This window comes from Alligator mississippiensis, chromosome 6 (genome assembly GCF_030867095.1).
Source record: "Alligator mississippiensis isolate rAllMis1 chromosome 6, rAllMis1, whole genome shotgun sequence".
In the NCBI taxonomy this organism is placed as follows: Eukaryota; Metazoa; Chordata; order Crocodylia; family Alligatoridae; genus Alligator; species Alligator mississippiensis.
Window position 1 is genome coordinate 17,972,238 of NC_081829.1, and position 24,493 is coordinate 17,996,730.

Genomic DNA, 24,493 nt, shown 5'->3' on the forward strand with positions numbered 1-24,493 from the left:
GATGGTCATATTTATCCTATTTTGCTAGTCCTCCTCATTCCACTCCTTTTACATCTCCTAGAAAGCAGCTTTTTTTGTTTGCCTTTCTCCAGAACCAAAAAATAGGTGCTAGCTCAGGAAAAATCTGAAGCCTTCAGGCTCCCAACTTGAGTTTTTTCATCTAAAACAAAGCCCTTATCTACCCACTAAGATGCCTGCATCCCTCCAACCTGCTTTAATTCCTCCCCGTTGCCTGTCTGGAAGTCGCAGCCATACCCAGCTCCAGGAGGCCTTGGACCATCTGTAGATACTCATGAAGGCTGGATGGTGGCCCCTTGATGTGTCAGTTGCTGAGTTCCCTGAGGACATGGAACAAGGGGGATACTTCTTTATAAGAAAGAGCTCAGTCCAGATTCTAAGTCCAAATCAATGTTAAATTTGAGAGATGTTTGTCAGGTCCATTGCATTTATAACATGCTTACACAACATTTAGCATAATGTGGCCCCAGCTCAGAAATCAGGGCTTCTGAGCAGAACCTATGTAATCAGACTAGTGTCTGTATAACCAGAGGTGATGGTCACTTTGTACAGAGATTTGGTGCACTGTCTCAGCAATCGTCCTTATCAGAGACTCCTGGCACTGCCACCTGAGAAGGGCCCATGCCTACCCTCTAGTGAAGTAGAAAAGTCCAGTGTGTGTGTATGCACATAAAAGGCAGTAATGCTGTGCAGTAATGTTAGAAATAAGGAAATGGTCTCTAGAGAGAGGAGACTGTACTTACCACTGTGGTCTTGCCCCTTGCAGCTGTGTTCGTGTTGGGGTGTCCCAGAATCGGAGAGGGACAGAGCTGGGCTGCGAGCCTCTGAGTCCGTCAGCAGGTTGAAATCCATTTTGTAGAAATGAGGGATGGTGATGTAGGAGGAGGAGGAATCTGTGGAAACAGGCATAGGGTGAGTAGGGTGGAAAAGCTAAAATTGTTTCCTCTCTTCATCACCCGGAGTAGGGACAGAGGAACTAGGAAAAGTAAAGGCAACCTGTGGGCATAGATCCCCAGCTGAGGCTGAATTTCCTGGCTGAAAGGGGACAGGCTGGCTGCAGTTCTTACCAAACTCTGTGCTCAGCTAACCTATAAATCAAAGATCATCTAGCAGTGCTTCTATTTGCAGCCTTCAGAGATACAGCCTCCGATTTATAGGTGACATTCAGACTTAAATAGCAACATCAGGAGCAGGCTGTGTAATGGAGATCTGAGGAAGTGGCCCTGCAGCTAGCCAAGTGTAGTTAGCACCTTCCCCAAACATCCAGCTCTCCCCATCTTTCGCTGCAATATTTTCCCTCCCCTTTCTCCTTTTGCTTCTTAACAAGCTGGTCGAGTATAAATAATGTTAGATAGACAAAGACAGGACCAGAGATTTTCAGTGGTATAAACATAGGCTCAGATACACAAGCATATATGTACACAGAAACCAGGGTTACAAACAGGAAGGCAAGAAACACATGCACCAAAATATTATCAAAATACAAGTTGACCTAGAATATTGCAAATTAATGCAGTTTTTTCAGCAACAAGATAGACTCATTATGACCATGATGAATCCTACACTAAACAAAAGTCTTTGGGTGCTTGGGGGCTACACAATCTTGAGTGAAATAGCAGATCACTTCTAAACAAATTCACATTTTGGGTTTTGCCTTCAGCTCCCAGGTGCCTCTCCAGGGACCCCAAAGGTCCATGTTGTGCCACTCATTGCCTAAATCAACCAAGCTGGAGCGCAGTCAGCATTGTTCAGTGATTATAGAAACCCTAAAGATTCCCTTCCACCTCTTAGCCTGAGGCTGGAGAAGTCAGTTCTGTCACATTTTTCCTAGGGGATATCAATGTCCTACAGATATTGCATATTAAAGAATAGTCAAATTGGAGGAAAAGAGGCTTTGATTCTGATTATGGGTATCTGAAGTACAAAGTAGACAGTTTTGGATCTATCCCTAAGAGTTAAGTGCCCTGCCATGTGTTGCTAGAAAGGGGAATTACCTTGGATATATAGTAAGGTCTCAGGTTTTAATCAGTGACCATGCTGTCACTCAGTGCTAGATCTTTATATAGATGCATTCATGGAGGAGGATGTGTTCCATAGACCTGCTTATTTCATAAAGAGTAATATGCAGCAAATTTTCAAGTATCCTTTATGTGTGCTGATTATTTCTACTCTACAGCCAGCAACCAAGCTTTGCTAAAATGTAGTAGTGACTGGCCTAAAGCAATAAATTGAGATGCAGGTTAGGATTTCAGAGTCTTGGCTGCTTGCATATGGAGTTTTGGCACATTGCAAATCTAGATCAATTGTGAAATGTAGATGCTTTGAAAGCTCTCCTACACATCCAAAATTCAGTGCATTAGAGATTAGGACTTCTAATTGGGCTATTGGCTTGGACTAGCCTGTGGAAATAAAGGATTATAACTCTTGTGAGATGCCTCATAGATCACTTCTGAAAATGTATTATTGGCTTTATTCTGTCCCAGCCAAAGTCAGCTGAGGTCTGGGGGAAAAAGAAACTCTCCTACTGCATACAATTGGCAGAGGTAAGATGAGTATCTTTAAAAAGCCAATTTTAATATCTATAAAGTGAAAGATATAAGACATGGCAAGATGAAGGGGGATGCCTTATTAATTCTGATAATTCTTATTTAATATTTTGTGACAGATCTTAGTCATGAAACCAAAGGCATCTTTATGCTTGCTACATGCTACCTCGGTTCTCACTTTTTCTTAACACCTTGCCCCCTCTCTCTTTCCTAGGTACTGATAAATTTGTCTTGACATTGTTCTGAATTGACTCTCCTCTTTCTTTGTAAGGCTTCTGTTTAAAGAATAGTCATAGTTGCCCCACTGCCCCTTTTTCAAGTCACAAGGCTTCTGTTCCCTTATGCAGGGAGAAGAGGCAGGAGCTACTTGTTCACTGGGAGGCTGGTTCTTACTTCCACCTCATTGCAGTCCTGGCCTTTGATGTCTGCAGACTGCGTAAGCTCCTTGACAGCAGCAGGACACAGCCCTGTTGCTTTTCACCATGTGTATGTACATGGAGCGATGTGACAGGGGCTGTGTTTTCTTTAATACCTTTGCATGGAGAAGGGGGGAGTCCATCTGCTGCTGATATTGCCATGGCTTTTAGCATTACTCTTGGAATTATGCAGAAACGCGCAGTGAATTAATTCCTTGGATTAAGTCTTGATTAAGATGTGTGTCACTTTGCTGTCTCAGAATTTATTAAGAGCCCTTCTTGAGAAGGCGGCAGATGGAATTTCTGCCCAATGTTTGTAGATGATAATTTCCCCTCTTCTACAGCCATTTGCATATGATTGCATCTGTCAAGCACAATTTCCTCTCTTGTAGGGCTTGACTCCACACTGGACCAGATTTAAGGAGGAATTCAGCCTCCTGCCTGTCTGTAGCTAAAGGACACGTCCATCCTATTGGGTCCTACTTGCACTGCAGCCTCACCCTCTTCTGTTCTGCAGTGTATGTGGTCATCTTAAATGTGTGCAAACACTAACAAGCCGCAAGGGGGGCATTTCCCATCCACTGTGAACAGATGTAAATGATGAGATGGGAGAGAATCCAGTTCACTGGCTTAAAACTACACTCAGTTCCAGGTTAACAATAGCAAGGGTAAATCGACTATATAGATGCAGTACAACCAGTTTAAATTACTAAAATGCTTAGCAAGGTACCTGGACTAATCCCATTTGAAAAAAAGTAGGTCCATTTACTACAAAATTGTGAGAAACCTGTTTGACTGAAACCATTTTTACAGGCAAGTTTGTTTTGTTTTTTGTTTTAATTCAGTTTACAGCTTGGAGAGTTTGAAAGAAAGAAAAATCAACTGCTTGTATGGCAATGGAAACCTTTTCAGACCACTGAAATGCACCAAATCACGTGCATTTTAGGTAAGCAAACTATTGGGCTAGGGTGTGTCTGCACACATTCCCCAGCCCTGTTGCAGAAAGAATGTGCATGTGGCAAGTATAAGATGATTTTGTTGATGTAGTTGTCCCAACACAACCTCACGCAACTGGCGAAGAGGGGCTATAGCTATGCTTTACCACCGTAAAGCTTAATTACTTGAATTTCATGTGGATTTCATCTTAGGTGAAGAGATCACAAAAAGACAGTTCGTCAGTTTGAGACAGACTAGAGGCTTCCCTCTATCGCCCTAGCTGTAAACAACTGCCTGCTCATTCAGGTGAAGAAATCAAAAGTGGCCAGATGTGATGTTAGTCTCATCCTTCCCTTGGTACAACTACTTACAGAAACTGATGTATGTGTTTTTTGTAATGGACCATGAGGCTCAGACAAGCTTTTATTCTTTTGTAATTTCTCTCTTCTTGGGTAAGTTTGTTATTACAGCATGTGTCACTTGGGCAGGTATTGTACAGCTGCATCTGACATGACCTTGTCTACCAAACAGCGTCCATTTTAAGGCAAAATGTCTCTACCTGAGAGCCACAATCACACTCACCTGCTTGTATTGCTAAATAGGAGGGAAAAAAGCGTAGAAACTTTGAGAGCTAGTTGCTTGAGGAAAACAACTTGTCATACCCTGGAAATTGGGATCCCTCAGAATAATTGGTACTGTAATCTTTACTGAGCAGAGGGAGCAAAACAACAAATAAGTAAACCTATTTCCTCATAATTTTTCCATGTGGGCAAACTGAAGTCCTTTCTCCAAGTTATTCTGTAGGGCTGCTGGGCCCTATTTATGAAGGGGGTGGGGAGTCCCTTTGGCATTTGTTTGAATTTTAGTACTGTTGGAAAGAGCTGGCTTGACTAAGCCTAGGGCAGCCTGGGCTTTGTCTGGCATTGCCTGCTCCAATCTTTCAAAACCTACAGGATTCAAGCTCCAAACTATCATAAAACTAACTGAAATAATGAACTTTCATAAAAGTATCTTCAGTTTTGTTTGTCTTCTGGCTTCTGAGCTTGTGTCTTTCACATTTGCAAGCTTTTCTGCACAACCATGAGGACTAAAGACCGACTTGGTAAACACTAAGATTCTCGTGTCATCACATGACTCCAGGAGCTGGGGTTTATGAACTCTCATACGACAAAATAAGTGGAGGCAAGACTCTTAACCCATCCCAGGAGCATTCTGCTAAAGGTAACAACATTTAAACACATACTCTAGTTCTTATACCTCTCCAGCAGATATAGCTGGGATAAGCAATCCACAGAGCTTTGAGATATATGTCTCCATATATAGGCTCTTTCCTTCTAGTAGAAGGCAATGTAGATCTACCATGCCTTCTGCTTCTCTTCATTCAAGCCACTGCCTACATGCTTTGTGGGGTTTTCTGTTGTTGTTTTTTTTTCCTTCCACAATCCTTTTGCCAGTCCTGGTATTAGCCATGTACCAAATGGAGTGAAAGCTGGCATCGTAAAGGAGTTCAAATTCTTTCCATTTCTTTCCCAGCATGCTTTACATTGGAAGGCCGGATTTCCTTCTCCCATTGTGGTACATAACTAAGTCTGCTGGGTTCTGACTAGTTTCCCAGTAAGGATTAACTCTTTCAAAGTGCTTTGCATTCTTATTCTAATTCTTTAGACTTTTTTTCCTTCCCCTCAAAGTTGGATTGTCCTCCTCTCTGAGACTGGATAGTGGGAAGAGGTTCACTTCTTCTCCAAGGGTTCCAGTCCCTAGCAAATAAACAGGAAGAACCAGCCTAATTTGGTGTGGTCTTTGCTTTTACTTTTTCCTTCTTCAAAAAACACACACACACACAAAACTTGCATTCCTAGTGACTCCGCTCAGTCATACAATGGCAAATATACCATGGCTGCTTGGGTTAAACTCAGAACCTGAAGCCAAAATTAACTGCAGCTAATTGTAATGGTGACTCTTGCAATGAGGACAGTAGACTTGAGACTGATAAACATGTCACATACTTTCACGTGCTACCATCAGGCAATTAAAAAACAAAACCATAGTACAAAGCTAGGCAGATTTTTACCTACAGGTTGCCTCCTGAGTTGCCTTTTAGGTAGAGGCTGAAACTTGCTCCCAAAGTGGCTGTGTTTCACCTTTTGGTTATCTTCTGGGGTCAAGGTACAAGTGAGTTATCCCATTAGATTTCCTATTCTTCCTTCACTCTATCAATACATACAAGAAACCAAGCTGCTGGGAATAGCTCTTCTCCTGCTGGAACTTACTTGATTAGTTTCTCTCTCTCTCCTAAGAGACTCTACTCCCCCTTGCACTCACATTCACCTCTCTCCTGTGGGCAGGCTTATTTTTAGCAGAGATAAACATTCTGGGGTTTTATTTAATTGCACAGTTTCATGAGGACAATGTGTTTCTCTTCACTTTGGTCCCTGAGAGAGGGGCCTGGTCTAAGGCAAAATAGCACTCTCTCTGCCACCTCTGGCAGGTTAAAGTGTGTGTGTTGGGGGGGGGGGAGTAGGCTGGGGCTGTACAGGGGGACCAAGGTTCCTGTCAGTCTTCTCCAGGAGGAGTGGCTAGTTAGCCAAATTCTCAGACTGGGACTTTACCGTTCAGAGCACTGTAGGTCTGGATTTAAAATGTCTCTGGCTACAGCTTAGAAACACACATGAACAGGAAAGTCTTGCATGTGAGCTCATGCAAATATGCACTTTTCATACTAGAGTCTCTTATAGTTGCATGCCAACTGAAAATAAAAGGCAGGGACATAAGCCCCTATCCTGATCTCCATTTTCTCCAAAATATAGGAATACAAATAAGAAGAGACCTAGGGTTGTCTGCTGCAAAACGTCTCAGTTTAACTTCCCTAAGTTTCTAATCTTAATGGAATTGCAACAGGAACTAAGAGAGACCATTAATCACTGCAAGATAAACAGCAGCAGTAAACCAGTTACCCAGAGTACAAGTCCATTACAGGACGGGAGAGTAATATACCTTCCTCCAAAGATATAAGGTTCTGCACAGCACTGGGCTGGATGAGCAGCATGTGCAGGCGCATGCTGTTAAATGGATCACCACCCCAGAGTTGAGGCTGAGTCACAGTTTATAATAAACCCTCTTCCTTGATTTAGTTCTTGCATTCCCAGCTGCAATTTGGCACTAGCTTCTGAGCTTCTCCATTGGCAATATGATGTTTTTGGTGGCCATTGGGTGTTTGGTTTTTTTGACAGCTCTTTTTAAAACATAGTTGTTTTTTTCCCCCTTGTCCTCAGTAAGGGCTGCAAAACCCCTCTGTGACAGTGGCTGTTGTTTAAAAACTGCCTGGTTATAGTGCTAGCCAATTTCCTCACACTTGCAGAGGTATTTCCCCACCACTTTGAGTTGACACTGGGAACATAAAACACCATCTAAACTGGAACCCGGTGGGCCCTGGCAAAGGAAACTTGCACCTTCAAGAGCTAGAAGGACAGAAAAGGCATGTCCAGAAATGAGTTTGCATTCTGTTTATAATGTCCTACTCAAAGTTGTCTGAAAGTGATCATTACACCAGAGGGGTCAGGAGATATGAACCTGCCACTGTCTTGGTTTATGATTTCTGTAAATGACTTAACTGTTCTGAGCCTCCATTTCTCATCTCTAAAATAATGTTAATGATCCTGATCTATTTGGCAGGACACTAAGGCTAAAGTCACTTAAGGACTTTCAGGTTCTTAAACAAGTACTAGGGAAATGTCTGGTGTCACTGGATATTTCATCGTTAGGCTGACAGGAGGTAATCTTACTTCTTACCCTTCAGAACAAGCATATATTTGGGGAGAAGGTCTAAACTTGATATCTCTGTTCAAGGTAAACAACAGGTTAATGCTACACTATGGTAGATTTTAATGGCTGCATAGGAAATATCACAAGGATTGACAGTTCTGTGTCCAGGGTGAAGAACTGTGGTGCACTTTGTGTCTCTTATGCCCCTAGGGATGAACTGTGATGTAATAACGGCTCATGCATAAGAGATCATCCACACTATCTTCCTCCCAAACTGATGTGTCAGGTGTTCCAGGGGACTGACCATCCCAGATCCACTGCTAAGTGTATTGGGTATAAAAGAATCTTTGAACCACATAGGCCTGAGGAGACAGCCCTAGTATGGGACACGATAGATATCTCAAGGTAAAGTGCCATCTTTAGGCTCTTTCATGCTGCTGTTAATTTGGCTTTACATATTTTAACACGCACTGAATTCAACAAAAGCAGGAAATGCAGAGTTCATTACAATATGGAAGGAAATCCATATGAAACAGCCAATAGAAACTTGAGCCCCCTGCTTCTCTTCTACCCTAAATGTTGTTATATTATAAACAGGCTTTATAGATTCTTAAAATAAGTCTTGCTACATTCAAAATACTTTTCCTGTTCGATACTTGGATACTTTGGCCCTTATCTATGGTACAGGTATTTGCCAATACAGCCATCTCCATCAAGGATGAAACCTCTCACTGACTTAGCCATCCCACCAAACCATAGGGTAGCTGTAGTTTTATGGGTTTTCCCTGATACAATTCGTTTTGCTTAGCAAGGCAGGTGAAAAGCTGGGTTCAGGTGCACCAGCAAAAGTGCTGTTCTACCAGCAGAAGTTGTGTCCATGGTGGAAGTGCTTTGCTGATATCATGTATCCATACACCTCCAGTGGCAAAGTGCCACAGAGGTCAACCTGGGATAAGGAATGGGTACAATGGGGAAACTAGAGGGGCTTAGTCACTTTCAGTTTGGGAGGGGGGGAAAGATGATTCTCAAGATAAAATCTTGAGACTTAAAATGACTTCAGAGTATGGAGAGATTCAGTGTTTGATCTGTATGTGCAGATCATACTGACCTCTGTATCCCTATGGTTCATCTAAGCCTATAGCTCTTCCATATTGATTTGGAAAAAAACACTCATGCAAGTTCAGGACCCAAGGCTGTATCTACATAGAAGAATCACCAAGGAGGAAGCTAAAATGTGCAAGGAACTGTGACCCCCTTGTAGAGGTGGAGCCAAACAGGAAGATTGCAGACAGAACCATGCATGGAATAGAGAGCCAGCATCCTGTTTTCACTTGAATGACACAAACTGTATCTTCCACTCAAGGAACCAAGATTTAGGGCCACACACTGGCTCCAGAGACACAGGCCTGGACTAAACAAGGATGCTGTTATTCTAATATTACTATTCTGCAAAGAAGTTTGAATTTAATACTGAAATAACTGAATGGCTCCAGCTCTATATCAATGTAATGGTAGTCACTGTAAAAGATATTTATATTGATCTGGTTAATACCTGCAAATTAAGGTTCTGTGGAGGCGCACCTTGAGGTAGGATATATATTGCCCTAGTTATAGCTGTGCAATCTCTGCTGATGTCAGCAAGTTTTGTATGCAAAATGAAGGGCAGTATATGACTCAGACATTACCAAAGACTTAAAGAATCCTTATGATTAGTAAACAAGCTTGAGATAGCCCTAATCAAGAGTGATGCACAGCAGAGAAGGTCAGAAAGAATCAGCCATGTCATTTGTCTGTAATGCACTTTCCATATCTCTAGCCTTGGTGTAGTGACTGCTATAGAGCTGCTATAGTTTACAGACTGTCAGCATTTCTGTTATAAATCTTTTCTGGAGAAGTTTGACTTGATGGTAAACATTTGTTCTGTGAAGAAACTTGGCAAAGGCAAGAGCAGCCTGAAAGAAGCTTGGTTGGTTGGGGTGGATGTTATAACCTGCCCCCCCCCCCCCCCCCCCCCCAAAACCAAACCAAACCAAAAAACACCCCAAACCACAAAAAAACAAACCTGTGGAACGGTCCTGCTTGCAGTGTTCAGAAGAGAGAAAAAGGAAAAACACCACTGGAATTTTGATTCCCTCGTGTACTCCTTTCGCCAAAGAGTGGCTTCAATGGTTAAATCAAGATTCCGAAAGAGGTTGGTTTCCTTTGTAGGAGATGTATTGCCTTAAAATGCAAACCCACAATGATGGAGAGGGTTATGTCAGTTGTCTGGCAGCAAGCGTTCTTGAGGATTTTTTTAAAGAGAATTTAGGATTAAAAAAAAAAAATAAAAATCATCCCCCCCCCTTTAGAAATAAAGCCTTTGCATTTTACAGATCGTCTAAGAGTAAAACAAGCAGATGATCTCAGACCATAGTGTACGGAGGAAAAGGAGACGGAATATACGCCAGCTGACAGTCCCTAGATTTGAATGGCTGGGGGTAGGGCGTCTCTGTGATTGATGCTAGAACTTGCTTCCCCCACTTCTCAGTCTGACAGAGTTGGCATTTATGGACCTTGCAACATGCCCTGAAGGTCAGTCTGTTTACCCAGGCATTGTCTGAAGGGGCCAAGGGGGGGATTATTGTTTGTAATAGGGAGGAGCTGATGTTGGGCCAGATCCTTCAAGTCCTCTGTGAACAGCAGTCCTGCTGACTTCCAATGGAGATCAGCACACCCAGGGCTTACAGAATGGAGCCCATTGGTTGGCTGACATAGTACATAGTTTGTTCCCATCATAAAAAAACCTTCAGGCACATTTATAAACTGCACAGGAGAAAGGGGAGACTTAAAATGTACTGAGATTTCCTGCCAATGCAAAATATGCTAATAGAGCTCAATCCTTTAGTCCATAGGTTGAAGAGGGAGTTTAGGGTGAATCTTTCCTAAATGTTTGATTTCTTTAAAAATATTTTTTTAGTACCAAAAATAGACAGCTTTCTATTCACAAATTTGGTAGTAAACTTAACACCAGAAATAATCATAAAACCAGTGCCCTAAAGTTCTGGTACGCACGCACACACGGTACACTTCAAAATGCAGCACGAATATTTTTTGCTGTTGTCCCTCTTGGGTCTAGTTTCCGTTGCATCACGCAGTGGAAGTAAACTGGTGAAGATTTTTGGATGAACAAGAAATGCAGATTCAGCTCCATAGTTCATCATATAATTTGTCACTAAAACAATCCCAGTGAAAAAGAAAAGGAGGTCAGGAAAGAGGCTCGTGAAGTCTTAAATAAATTGGCAAGGAGACAGGTCTGGTTAGATCACACACTTCAAAATATTTAGTGATTTCTCCTGCTTCTTGGACTGAAATCTTTGCAGTGAGAAATTCTTTGGCCTCATCAAAATCAGGACAGCGTAATTGCCTGCCATTAAACGTAACATGCAACTTAGTGGCACAGAGTAGAGATTCCTAAGGATTTGTACCCTGCATTCACTTGCTTGGGTGCATAATCCTAGTTTGTTCTAGTGTTAACACACATCTGAGCCAATACACTGAAGAGCTCTAAATCAGAGTCTGAGGGCTTTTCAAGTCTATAAACCTGCCAACAAAAAATTAAATCACAGTATCCGTTTAAACGTGACACAAAGGTGCAGTCCTGTACTGTGTATGTGAAATTTTCTTCTGTTTTAGCGTGGATTCTATACTCCAATCAGGGGTATGATGCAGTACTGTGAATTTAACTTAAACCCGAAATTGCATTTAAGATTTGATCCAATACTTCACTTTTCTAAAACTACCATTTTGATACGACTTCAGAGCCAGCATCAAATCCATACAGAAACATTTCAAGAATTAACCCTCCCTCAAAAAATTAAACAATTAGCAAAAGAAATCTTTCCTTGTAGTAACCAAGGCTCAAATTTAGCAGCATCACAAATAAAACAGATGACACAAAAAAAAAAAAAAAGTAATGTGCGTTTGTTTCCCCCTCCCCCCGTTTTCTGAACTCAGAAATTGGAAAAAAAAAAAGACAAAATAAAAAGGATTTTTAAAATGTTCTAATCTCAACATTATTTTAGAAAGATGGATAAATAATTGTGTTTTAAAATATAAAATTAAATTGATATTTTCTGTAGCCACAAAAGGCAGGTAATCTCCATTTGTGGTTGAATCACTTTATTTTATTTCCATATATCAGGATTCCTTAAAAATACAATTATTACTGTATAAAGGGCACCATTACCCGAGACGGAAGGAGTAGCTGAAGCATAGCCATAAACAGGCGGCACATTCAGTTGGAAATGTGATTGGGGAGAAAATAAAAAAAAAAAACAAAAACAAAAAACAGTTGTAGGCTACATGCTAGCTCCCAGGAAATGTGTTTGTTTTTAGACTTGCTCATCCCTATTTTTAAATATCAGCCTCCTTGCTCTAAGTCCACGCAAATTGGAGAAACAGACTGACCGTAGCCCCAGTGCTGCAAGCAAATACTTGTGTTTATGTGAAGACTCATTTATGTGAGGGTCTGCTTGCATGGAGTAGTTTGTTGGATCAGGGTCTTGCAGGGAAGGTATAAAACGCACTCTGTCCACAAAGCGTTCTACAGTACTGAATACATGAAGTTAAACAACCTGGATGGGAGAAACACCTCTATCAGTTTTTGGGATCAAAGGATTAGGTAAACATTTTCAGACAGATGCACGCTTTAAGCTTGTGTTTCTTTCATTCAGAAAGTCTCTGCTACTGATCTGGGGAGTCAAGTTTGAGACCAGACAAAGCCTAATTGTCTTACATACTGAGTACCCCCCAACACAGCCAAGGTCAATGGGAAATGCAGAGTGTTCAGCAACACAGGAATATATCAGGCCCAAGAGGTCTAAACCTGGCTACAGAAAATGGCTGCTTATGAAAATGTTGACCTCCATATCTCTGACTTTTCTCCACCCTCAAGAAAAGGGTAATATACTTGTCTACCTCAGAGATGGGCTGTGAAACTTAATTGTCTGCAGAGCACTTGGAGATAGCGAATAGAGCACTGAATTGAGGCTCGAGAAAGCTTGGGTCCTGTTTCAGGTTCTGCCATTGATCGGTTGGGCAAGCCACTTCATCTCTCTGTGGCTCTATTTTTCCATCTGCCAGGTGGAGATGCTGCTGCTGTCCTCCTTGGGAAAGCATCCTGAGACTTAATGTTGAAAAGCTGACAAAAAGCTAAATACTATGATTGGGAGAGAAGCATTTAAGTGCAAGTTATAATGAATGTGTCCAAGACAAAACCTATTCCCGTTAATACTAGTGGCAAAATTCTTACTCTTCCACTGAAGCACAGGGAATTTGCAGGAAAATGAAATGCAAGCAGCAAACACTTGGTGAGGTAAGAATGAAGGGGAGACTTCCCCAAACACAGGGATTCTGTGCACAGCCTAACAACGGGATCAGTTCTGATTAGCTCCGAAAAACGAATCTCTTATTTCCTCACTGAAAGGCAACTTTTAAATATTTAATTGCTATACATACTGTAGAATGACAGCTCTATATATGAAGATATAACAGGAACTTGTTCTGGGTACATTATATTATCCCCTTGCAGAAGGATTTCCCTTAGGTCAAACGGATATCAGGCAACACCTTCTCTAGAGCGGATAGTTGCTACCCCATAACTCAGGCCTCATCTTGGCCCGAATGCTGTTGATCCTCCTGTGACAGTTCACAGGCTCCCTTAAATGCACCAAGAAGTCCAGCAGCTAATAACCAGCTTCATTCAATTCCCAGTCACATTATTATCCAATCTGCCAGATGCATTAATATTCAGAGGTGAAATGGGAGGGAAGGCAAGGGTACTGGGGGAGGGGGAGCACAGAGAGGAAGAGGGGAAACCAGCACCAAGCTGGTGTCATCAGGAATCCTCTCTTACAGTCAGCTTGAAAAACAACTAATTTGAGCACCCTGTTGACAGGGGAGTGTCCCTAAATAGCCTCGGCATTAACTTCTACTCCAGTTTGTAAACAGGGCACAGGAGAGCTGAATGAGGGAAAAGATGCAATGGTTTGCCAGACATGTTCTCTACCTTTTCTCTACACTGAGCCCAGCTCAAGGGCTTGGTCCTGTGGAGAGCTAAGCACCCTCTGCTCCTGCAGAAACCGCTACCTGGGAAAGGTACCTGGCACCCTTTTGAAGCAGGCCCCAAGTAACTAACATTATTGATCTCCAAAGGTGTCATGGGCCAGTTCTGTGCCCCGAAGGGGCAGTGCACAATGCAGGGGCAGTAGCTGGGGTTTCACAGCTGCAGCAGATGTTGCCTCCCTTTTTTGCTGCCAATATATGTCTTGAACAGCCATTTAAGGACCAATTTTTCAGCATCAAAAATGAAGTCAAGGTTAACCCTCTTGGAGTCTTGGGACTCCATCTTCCTCTAGGAGAAGCTTCCTATTTTTTTTCCCTCTCTCCTAGGCAGTCTTTGAACACAGGCTCACCCCTCTCTCATATTCTTCAGCATCCTTTAGCAAAACAGAAGTTTCTTTTATCTTCCCTCTTTGTTGATTTTATGCTGGGAATAGCAATTGATCTAGCTGAAATGTATTCAGCATTTTTAAATGTATAAACCCGCTACATGAACTGAGTCCTATATAAGTGCAATATGTAGTAGTAGTAAAGGAGATTTTTTGCAATTATTTTTGACAGATGAAAAGGCACTTGTTCGAAATCAGTGCCCCAAGATTAAAAAACAAAACAAACAACAAAAAAACTCCCCAAAAAACCAATTCTGGTAGAGGCCTGTAAATGAGGTCTTGTGGAGACTAGGCTGTAGCAATTTTATGGTCTTCAGCCCAGCCTCAGGAGGGAGTGTGGGTGGCAGGAGAAAGCCACCCTGGTTAAAACTTTCCTGTTGGATTTCTGTGTGAAAGAGATGCTTTTTGAGGAATGTTGGGAACTGATCATGCAGTATCTAGTAGAAATCAACCCCCCAGGTCGTAGTGTCCAAATGCTGCTGCTGTCTGATGGGTGCCACGGCCTCTGAACTTCTCTTCTGTTCCCACTACACACGTGTCCAACCCACCAAAATGCTCTTACAAAACTTTAAATTATTAAATAGTCCCCTACCCCTTAAGGCATTTAAATGTAGAAAGATCTAGAGATCAATGGGGTATGGAGGCTGAATTCCCTCTTTAGAGGACTGACAGGACTATGTGGGGATAACTTTCCCTGATGCCACCCTCCCTCCTTGTTCTTCTTGCATTTACACTTAAAGGCTCTGGCTTCATTCAAACAGCTTCCTCCTGGAGCCTGGGGCAGGGACTTTGACAATTACTGAAACAGTCCGATTTTCTCAGTCTTGAGGGGAGCAACGCGCTTCGAGCTTAGGGCTGCCCCAGCTCAAGGATCCGATGAGTTAGGACTCGGGTTAGTAAGAGTCGCTGGCTCCCCCCGAGGTCCGGCGGAGCCTGGTTGCAGCTAGGCATAGACAACAGTTTCGCAGATAGATCAGCTTGAGCTAAATCGATAAGACCCTACAGACCCGTCTGAGAGTCTTTCCCCCCATTACACACACATAAAAAGCCACCGTCGGGGCTTACCCAGCCTGGCCACACGTGTCACGTGAATCTGCTAAAGGCATAAAGTCAATGGCTTTAGACTCCGGCGTGGCTGCACTCGTTTCCTAGTCAAGTGGCTGAGACGCGCGCGGTAGTTTAGGGAGGACTAGAACGGGGATTAACGGGGCTTTGCCTTACTGCATCATTTTTACCCCCTGTTCGTACGAACTGCTCCGGGTCTCAAGTCCTACCCGCTCCTAACGTGGTTAGGTGCAGGGGGGCAGCTTGTATAGGCGGCCGTGGCGGGAAGACCCTGCGTGGCCGCGAGCCGCGACTCGCCCTTCTGCAACCCGCAGTTGCTCTCGGCTCCGCGCTCCTCGGGGGAGCAGGGGCTGTCCCTGAGCGGAGCGGGGCGCAGCGAGGACCGCAGCGCGGAGGGTGGCGCGGGCCGCGCGGCGTTGGTCGGGCGGCTGCTCCGGGGCAGGACGGCGAGGCTGCCTGGCGCTCGCCCCGAGCGGGCAGCGAAGCGGCAGCCCCTGCCGTGCCCCGCGATGCGCCGTCCAGGGCTCGGGGCAGGGCAGGGCCGGGCCGGCTGGCGGCGGCCGGTGCGCGGCGGGGCCGATTTCGTTTCCGACCCGCGCCCCCTCGGCTTTCCCTCCCCGCCAGCTCCGAGCGCGGATCGGGCCCGTCCGCCTGGCGAGGTGCGGTGCGGTACGGTACTGTGCGGGGCCCGGCCCGGCCCACGGGGTGCGGAGGGCGCGCGAGGCGGGCGCTGTAGCAGCTGCCCGAAGCTGAGATGGGACGCGGACGGGAGGGGAGCTCTGCCCGGAGCGGGGGCAGCCCCTCCCGGGCCCGGCTCCGCGTCCATCCCCCGGGCCGGGTCGGAGCTGCCGGGGGAGCCCGAGACCCCGGGGGCAGGGTCCGGCCCAGCACCGCCCGCAGGCTCCGTCAGCGGGGCCGGGGCTGCCCGTACCCGCGAGGCCGGGCGCGGGGCGTGCAGCGGCGTCCCCAGCCAGGGCAGCTCTCCGCGCCGCTGTGCCGGTAGCCCGGGCCGGGTGGAGAGCGGCGGGGCAGTCCGCGGGCTCGGGCGCAGGGCGGCGGCGGCTGCCGGGGCCTGTCGCTGACGCCCGGGAGCCGCGGAGCGCGGTTCGGCCCGGCTGCTCTTCCAGCGGCACGGACACCCCGCACCGGCTCCGGCTCCAGGACCGGGCGGTCTCCCTGCCGTCGACGGGGGCTAGCCCGGCAGCCGGAGCCGCAGCCAGCTACCTTTGATCCCGGGGCGCTTTCATTCGCCCCCCGGGCCGCGCGCGGAGCCGACGCGGGTGCTGGACGGCAGCTCCCCCCGGGCGGGCCGCCGCAGGAGCCGCCGTTCGGCCGGCCCGGGGCGAAAGGGCGCTCGGGCCCCCGGGGAAGGCCTCACCGCAGCCCCAAGCCCGCCCGCCCGCGCTGCACCGAGCCCGCCCGGGGCCCCGGAGGGAGCGGCCGAGCTCTGCCTCACGGCGGCGGCCCCGCTTGCCCGGCCCGGCAGCCTCTGGCCCCTTGTGGACGTGCGGGAGGGCGCGAGGGGAAGGAGCCGGCGGCGCGAGGCGAGCACTTACAGCGGGTCTTGATGCCGGCTCTGCCGGGCGGCCTTAATCCTGGGCGCGGGAGAGACGTCTGCCCCCACACCTGCGCCCGGGCTCCTGGGCTCCCGTCACAAAGTAAGTCCCCCTGGTTCCCCGGCCGCTCTGTGCCTCTCTGCTCGCCTGCGCCACATGGAGAGGGAGCAGGAGGCCGATCCCCGCCGACTGACTCCTATTCACTGCGGCCATTCACTTTATGGAAGGCAGCCGGCGCCCCCAGCCAGCTGCTCCCCGGCTCCGCACACTCAGCCCGCCCTCTGCCCAGCTGCGCGTCCCAGGGCTGGCCCCACCCCGCTCCAGCTGTGAGCCCCTCGGCGCCGCCCCGCCGGCACAGGGCCCGCTCTTCGCCCGGCCGATTTGCATCCCGAGGCCCTCCCCATGCACTTGCCTGTTAGGGTGGTCAAACCCCTGCCCCTCTCCTTTTCTCTCCGCCTATTACAGCTGCTCAAGCTTCAGCTCTCGGAGGCGTTCGGGGCGGTGTTAGGCCGCCCAGAGCTGGGCTGGTGCCCGCCTCCAGCCAGGCAGCCTAGCACATGGGAAGCTGCACCTCTCCCCCACTCTGCTTCCTCCTACCAGCCGGTGCCCCAGTGCAGATGGTGCCTTTCCATTCCACCCCCAGGGCCTTAGCAGTGATAAGGCCCTGTTGGTCAGCAGGCCCCTCTGCTAAACAAGCCATTCTCCTTCTTGGGCCTTTGGGGTACTCTGATGATTCAGCAGGTGAGATACTGCAGTGTGTGCAGCTTTATGGGTACCTTGGGAAGCCAGGACGGATTCCATGCTGCACAACCTAACACAAGTCTCACTTCAGTTGACAAGTGCCCTCATCATAGTGAGATCCTACTAGCATGGTGCCCTACCAATCTAGTTTCTAGATTATCATTTACACTTTGATCTTTGCCTCTGCCTTTGTCTCTCTCCTTTCCCCCTTAGGCATTCACTTCAATGATAGTTTATAAAGAGCTTTGAGATCTAGTGACAGAGAGTTCATCTACCCTAGCACCTGTGTTGAGTATTTTTATTTCCATCTTTCAGACAGGGACACAAGGCATAGCTGCTGGGGAAAGCAAGTGACAGTGAGCAATCTGTTGGTTGTACAGGTGGCATGTTTTTGATTGCCAAACTGGAGGTTAATAGTACAATAATACTGTACTTCTGTTAATACATGTCACGTTTCCAAGGCCAGAGCCAGTTATTCCAGTATATAGGATATAGTCTAGTTTAGTCATGTACATCTGCCAACCTAATACCCTCTGTTGCTTTAGGAACAAATTCTTCTCCTGCTAAACTCTGTGGTCAAGCTTCCATTCACTTTAGTGTTGCACAATCAGACCCTTACTCGAGTGTGGTACTGTATTGCTCTCCATTTCCTGTCCAGAAGTGCACTGTTAGGCCCCAATCCTGCAAATGTTTGCATATCAGTGTGTAACTTTTGTCATAGCAGTAGTCCCACTAACTCAAATGCATAGAATCAAGCATGTGGGTAAGTGGTACAGAGCAGTGTTTTTGTTATGTTCCAGTCTGGAGTGTATTGCCTGGTAGGGTTTATCACTGGAAGGTATCTGTGGGCCTAGATGGGTCAAATACTTATTTTTCCATTCAGATTTCCTTGAGGTCACTTCTATGTCAACCTTTCCTGAGATTTATGAAGGCAAAGGTCACCCTCAAGCTCTCTCACTGATATGTTTTAGAGATTAGGAAGTAGTATTGTGAGAATAGGAATGAATTTAACATTGTGTGATTTATGAGTTGTATTTAGAGAGTCTGTTAAATGTATAATGTGACATATGGATATCTATTGGAATATGAATATGCCAAGAGCAGGTGTGCTAAAAGGACTTAGATTTTAAATTCAATACCATGCACAAACAGGTGTATCCCACACATGATAGTGGGCAACCCAGGAAATTATCATCAAATTGACTTTATCATTGGAAGCATGTGTTGTTAATGTAAACCTGAGCCCTCGGTTCAATTTTTTGCCCTTTGCAGAATTCAAAACAAGAACCGACAGGAATGGCAATACACTGAATCACACTTTTTCTTCTCAAATACCAACTTATCTTTACATATACCAGCCCCAATTTTGAGAAGAACAGTAGCACTGCCACTGTATCTGTGATACTTTGTTACTACATCTCATGGGAAAACTCAATTTCAGACATAAGGTTTGAGGTAACAGAGGGAAATTCATAGGTAAGAGACACCTTTGGTGTGCCCACATTTGGGATAATTAATGAACTATACATCTTCTCCCTTGGGGGAGGTATTCTGCTTGGTGCATGGAGATGAGCTAGACTGGGGACTCATACATAGACATAGATTTCATAGACATTAGGGCTGGAAGGGACCTCGCGAGATCATCAGCTCCAGCCCCCTGCCCAAGGGACAGGAAGTCAGCTGGGCTCAAATCACTCCAGGAAGATAAGCCTCCAAACATTTCTTAAAGGTATGAAAAGTAAGTGCTTGCACCACTTCTGCACTTTTTAAAATGTGTAGACCACACTGGCACTGGAGATAGTAAAAAAGAGGAACTGTCCACAGGACAACCAGTCACTTCCTTTTTTGTAATGGAATTGTGCCCCTGCAGAAAACACAGTAACAAATGAAAAAAAAAAACCCAAAACTAAAGGAACAATGGTATTTTGGCTATTTAAATTTAGTAGCTAGAACTAGGAACCAGCATCACAGCTTGATAGACCACTGGTAAGTGCTTTGTAGACCATCATTTTGAGAACCGTTGGATGAGATGATCCTCAGACCTGAATTGGTCCAAACTCTAAGTAAGTTCAGGACTGGGTCTCATAGGAGTTTCTCTGGAATGTTTCATGGTGTGTCCTTTGCCACTGATTTGAAAATACCTTGTAGCAGTTTCAGACTGGCTCCAAACAAGCCACTTTAACAGAAGAGCTTTTTATCTTGGTGAAGAGTTCCATTGTACCAGAGACCATCATCTTCATCCCATAGTTGTAGTTCGTCTTTTAGATATCCTGGGCCCAAGACCCGGAGCGCCTGCAACCTTGCATATGATTCAGTATTGTATGGAAAGCCAGAGCAGGGAATGGAGAACAGGTGTGAGGCACCTGCAGTAGGCTGTGTCGCTGAGGAGGCCTGCTGCAGCATTTTGTAGTGGTTACTTATGCCCCATGGGCTTTATGCCCACATATGTCACACTGCCATATTCCAGTCAAGAGAAGATAGAAGCATAAATAACTGAGGCAGCTTATCATCTACTAGGTTGGGATGGTGTCTTCTAGTCATCCAAAGGTGATAGCAAGCATAATCTGTAGATGTTGCTTTGTGAGACTTTATTGACATCAAGGAATCTCAGAGCCCTCCTAATATATGGGCTGAACTGACCATCTATAGATGTGCAACTTCAAACAAAGGAGACAGTGAGATGTTTGGCAATTTGACAGACTACTTTATTTTGCCTACCAGCATCACCTATGCGTGGCTGAGGTTCAGGTTCAACTAGTTGATCAGCACTGGGGAGCTGATTTCATCTAAGCACTGAGTCAACTTGGTGGCAATCATATACAGGGAAGGAAGGGTACGTAGAGCTGATGTTGTCTGCATCAGCTGGCACTTGAATCCACATTATTTGGTCAGTTCACCTAGAGCAGGGATCAACAGCATTTTTGTGCAGTGCCAAAAACACCCACAACTTCAACTTGTAAGATGTTGGTGTGCCAGGGGTGGATGATGGGGGAGCCATGAGGGGCCCGATCCTTGCTGTTGCTGTGTAGCCCTGGGCCCTTCCCCGATATCCACCCAGAGGCATGTGTACCAAGCAAAATGCATTTGAGTGCCACACTCTGGCACCCATGCTGGGGGTTGCCTACCCCTGACCTAGAGGCTGCATGTGGATGTTAGAAAGGACACAAGACAATCTTCATGTGACTCTGTGAGGTGTCCTGTATTTGAAGGCAGAGTTTCCTATCATTACTCATCTGGTGCATTCTGCTACAAAGAAATCAAACCATTTTTATACATTTTTTGTGATTTTTGATATCTCTTTCAGGTGAGAAAGCACCATCTCCTGGATTACAGTATCACATGCTGAAGGGAAGTCCAGGAACGTGATAATGGATGATTGTTTTTTTTCTATTGACAGGTGATCCTTCATCAAAAAGCAATTGCCATTTCATGTCCTGGCCTTCATGTAGATTGTACCAGGTGTACAGTATCAGATTTCCTTAAACTAGCTTGTAACTGCCATTTGTTCTCAGTGAAAAAATTAGGCAACTGGTGTCGATGCCTACACAGTCAGATGGGTCACAAATTGGCTGGAGGGCTGCACCCAGAGAGCGGTGGTGGATGGGTCATTTTCGACCTGGAGGGATGTGGGCAGTGGGGTTCCCCAGGGCTCGGTTGTTGGGCCTGCACTGTTCAACATCTTCATCAGCGACTTGGACAAGGGGGTGAAAAGCACCTTGTTCAAGTTTGCAGATGACACTAAGATGTAGAGAGAAGTGGACACGTTAGAAGGGAGGGACAGGTTACAACTAGACCTGGACTGGTTATAAGGGTGGGTGGATGAGAATAGGATGGGTTTTAATACAGACAAGTGCAAGGTACTGCACCTGGGGAAGAAGAACCAGCAGCATACCTACAGGCTGGGGAACTCCCTTCTCGTCAGCACAGAGGCAAAAAGGGATCTTGGAGTCATTATTGATTCCAAAATGAACATGGGCCGCCAATGTGGGGATGCGGTCAGGAAGGCTAACTGCACCTTGACATGCATCCACAGATGCATCACAAGCAGGTCCAAGGAGGTGATCCTTCCCCTCTATGCGATATTGGTCAGGCCGCAGTTGGAGTACTGTGTCCAATTCTGGGCACTGCACTTCAGGAGGGATGTGGACAGCATCAAGAGGGTCCAAAGGAGGGCCACTCGCATGATCAGGGGGCAGCAGGGCAGACACTACAAGGAGAGGCTAAGAGACCTGAACCTGTTCAGCCTCCACAAGAGAAGGCTGAGAGGGGATCTGGTGGCTGCCTATAAACTTACCAAGGGGGACCAGTGGGGAATGGGAGAGTCCCTGTTCTCCCGAGCAGGGAGTAACTAGGAATAACGGCCATAAGTTGACTGACAGTAGGTTCAGGCTGGACATCAGGAAGCACTACTTTGCAGTCAGGGCAGCTAGGATCTGGACCCAACTTCCAAGGGAAGTGGTGCTTGCTCCTACCCTGGGGGTCTTTAAAATGAGGCTTGATAATTACCTAGCTGGGGTCGTTTGACCCCAGCATTCTTTCCTTCTCATGACAGGGGGTCAGAGTTGATGATCTGCTCAGGTCCCTTCTGACCCTAACAACTATGAAACTATGAAACTTGCTCAGAAAGGGAATAGTTGGATGAAACCAGTGTTTCCAGGATGGGTTTCTTCAGATACTTAGGTAAATGGCATGTATGAATACAGTTAGTTCCTAGGTACTACAAGGATTGGTGACCTGTGATAGAGATTTCCTGAATGCTGCCCTTTTCCTAGGTACCTGTTGACTCCTAGGCAAAGTATCTAGCTTTTCCCTCTGGGGATTATCAAAAACTTTCAAGTGAAGATTATGACTCAAAGTTCCAAGACATCCCAGACTTTTTAACTGGCTGTGGCATATCTATGGCACACATGACCATGGGCTCAAGACTGTCCTTTTTAGAAGATTGTACTATTCACAAAGTCTGCTTAGTCACTGTTTACTGAAGAACAATTTTTTCAGTCCATGGTGTTCCCTCTGGTGTTAGCATGGCAGAGATTGTGCTTGTGTCACTGCGTAATGGCAGAGAGCATGTCATAAGAGACAACAGTTATGCATGTAGTTTGAGGAGACGCACATGCTTCTTGCATCCTAGACATACTGTAGGGTTTTTTGTGACTTTGTCAACTGCTGAAGGTGGTCCCCTAGGCTAGTCTTTCTTAAGGAGCACTTCCTCCTTGTCACTTCAGTTTAGAATTGCTAGAAAGTGACATCTGGCTAAGTGACAGCAGTGTCCATACTACAGACTATGCACACTCTCCATCTGATTAGTCATCATGGTCCTCTTCATTGCCCTGCTGACAAAGTTATGTTGAAGGTTTTTCCTGAATGGCAAAATAAACTGGTAACTAAATAATGCCAGTGTGGTGAGTCATGACTTACCCATGTGTAATTATCCATCAGCAGGATTGGCTGTAGGACAGGGCAGCAGTTCACTAAGGCAGCAAAGCATTCAATACCTCTTTGTAGGGTGTCCACAGACTGGCAGGCAGTGGGCATTTGCTTGTTTGCCAAGGATAACAGAACTTGCAAAGTTGGTCCTGTCTGTCATTGCAGGCTACAGGCGCAGAGATGGCTGGCTGTAGATTTGAGGTATAACAAACATTACTATCAAAGACTTTGAGGGGGGCAGGTCTTATGCTGGTTGGGGGTAAGGTGGAGCCAAGTGGTGGAGAAGGGAGAAACAGGACATTGTGGCCTAAATGATGACCACTATGGCAAATAACAACTTGCAGTCATCTATTGTAGAGGTGTGATCTGTGGAGACAGCAATGATCTGACTCAATTACTATCAACCTTTTTAGACCCAAGGCAATCCTTGATAGATTCTAGGCACCCCTCAATAGACTTGAGACACCCCTCAGAAAATACCAATTCTTAGTTTTAACTTTTTTATGGACTTCAATAAAAGACAGGAGCACCTCTTCTGTTGCAAAAAAATTGGACAGGCTACAACAGGTCAATATTTTTAACACTACAGATTCCTTTTGAAAATTCTGTGTTTCTCTTGTGAATCATGTTTGCATACCTAACAGTGCAAACATTGTATGGCACCCCATAACACCCTGAAAGGATCTTAAGGCACCCCAGGGTGCCATGGCGCACTGGTTGAGAAGCTGCTCTAACTTGAAGAGACTGTGTCTTGCAATTTGGGAAACAGCGCCCAAAGACTACAGTGCAGGATGTCATGCTCTAGCCCTCCATAAAGCTTGAGATCAGTGTGATAAACTAACTGTCAAATATCTAAGGTTAAGATGAGGTTCAGAGGCATTTGAGATGAGGTTCAGAGGGTGGTGCAGGGCTGAATTTTTTCAGATGCTGCACAATTGTATCAGCCCAATTTTCTGTCAGGACGGCACAGTGATGGGTTATGCCTGAAGACTCTTCAGTCTGGGTAACACCATACCATATTGTGAATGAACTTTCTTCTACCTAGACAGCACGGTGCCGTATTATATTGTTTTTCTTTCCAGACAATGCAGTGCTGGATTGTAAGTAGAAATGCAAAGCACATTGCAATGTTTGTTCTTTATTAATGCCTTGAGATGTATTTGGATGCATGCTGAAGACTCCTGGCTGGCTCAGTCTCAGGCTCCGTGACAGGCTTCCATAAACAACAGTTCAACACTTCACAGGACATCTTCATTTACATCTGAGCTGTGCTGCTTACCTCTGAAGGGCTGAGGGGCATGAATATTTTTTTAGTCCCTGCTCAGTGATCCTGGGTGCTTCAGTCACCTCATGTTAACTTGTGCTTCCTGGAACAGACTAGCCACAACTGCAGAGTGCTGCATCCCTCCCGTGTCCTCCATACAGGGGGTGGGTGAAGGTAGAAGCAGAGGGCAAAAAAGTGGCCATGCTAGCCTTGTCATCTGGGAATTCCCATGGGGCTGGGGGGATCCCAAGCTGGCTTCTTAAAGAATGTTCCT

General features: G+C 45.9%; 1 protein-coding gene across 1 annotated transcript in view; it reads right to left on the bottom strand.

Annotated features, from left to right (window-relative positions):
• Positions 1–17,057, bottom strand: part of PITX3 (paired like homeodomain 3) — a 34,013-nt gene extending 16,956 nt beyond the window's left edge. Inside the window, exons 1-2 of the mRNA XM_014605053.3 lie at positions 16,788–17,057; positions 762–911 (exon numbers count right to left, since the gene is read on the bottom strand). Of these exons, the coding sequence (XP_014460539.1) occupies positions 762–870 (109 nt within the window). The 5' untranslated portion in view covers positions 871–911; positions 16,788–17,057. The remainder of the gene's footprint in view (positions 1–761; positions 912–16,787) is intronic.
• Positions 17,058–24,493: the final 7,436 nt, after the last annotated feature.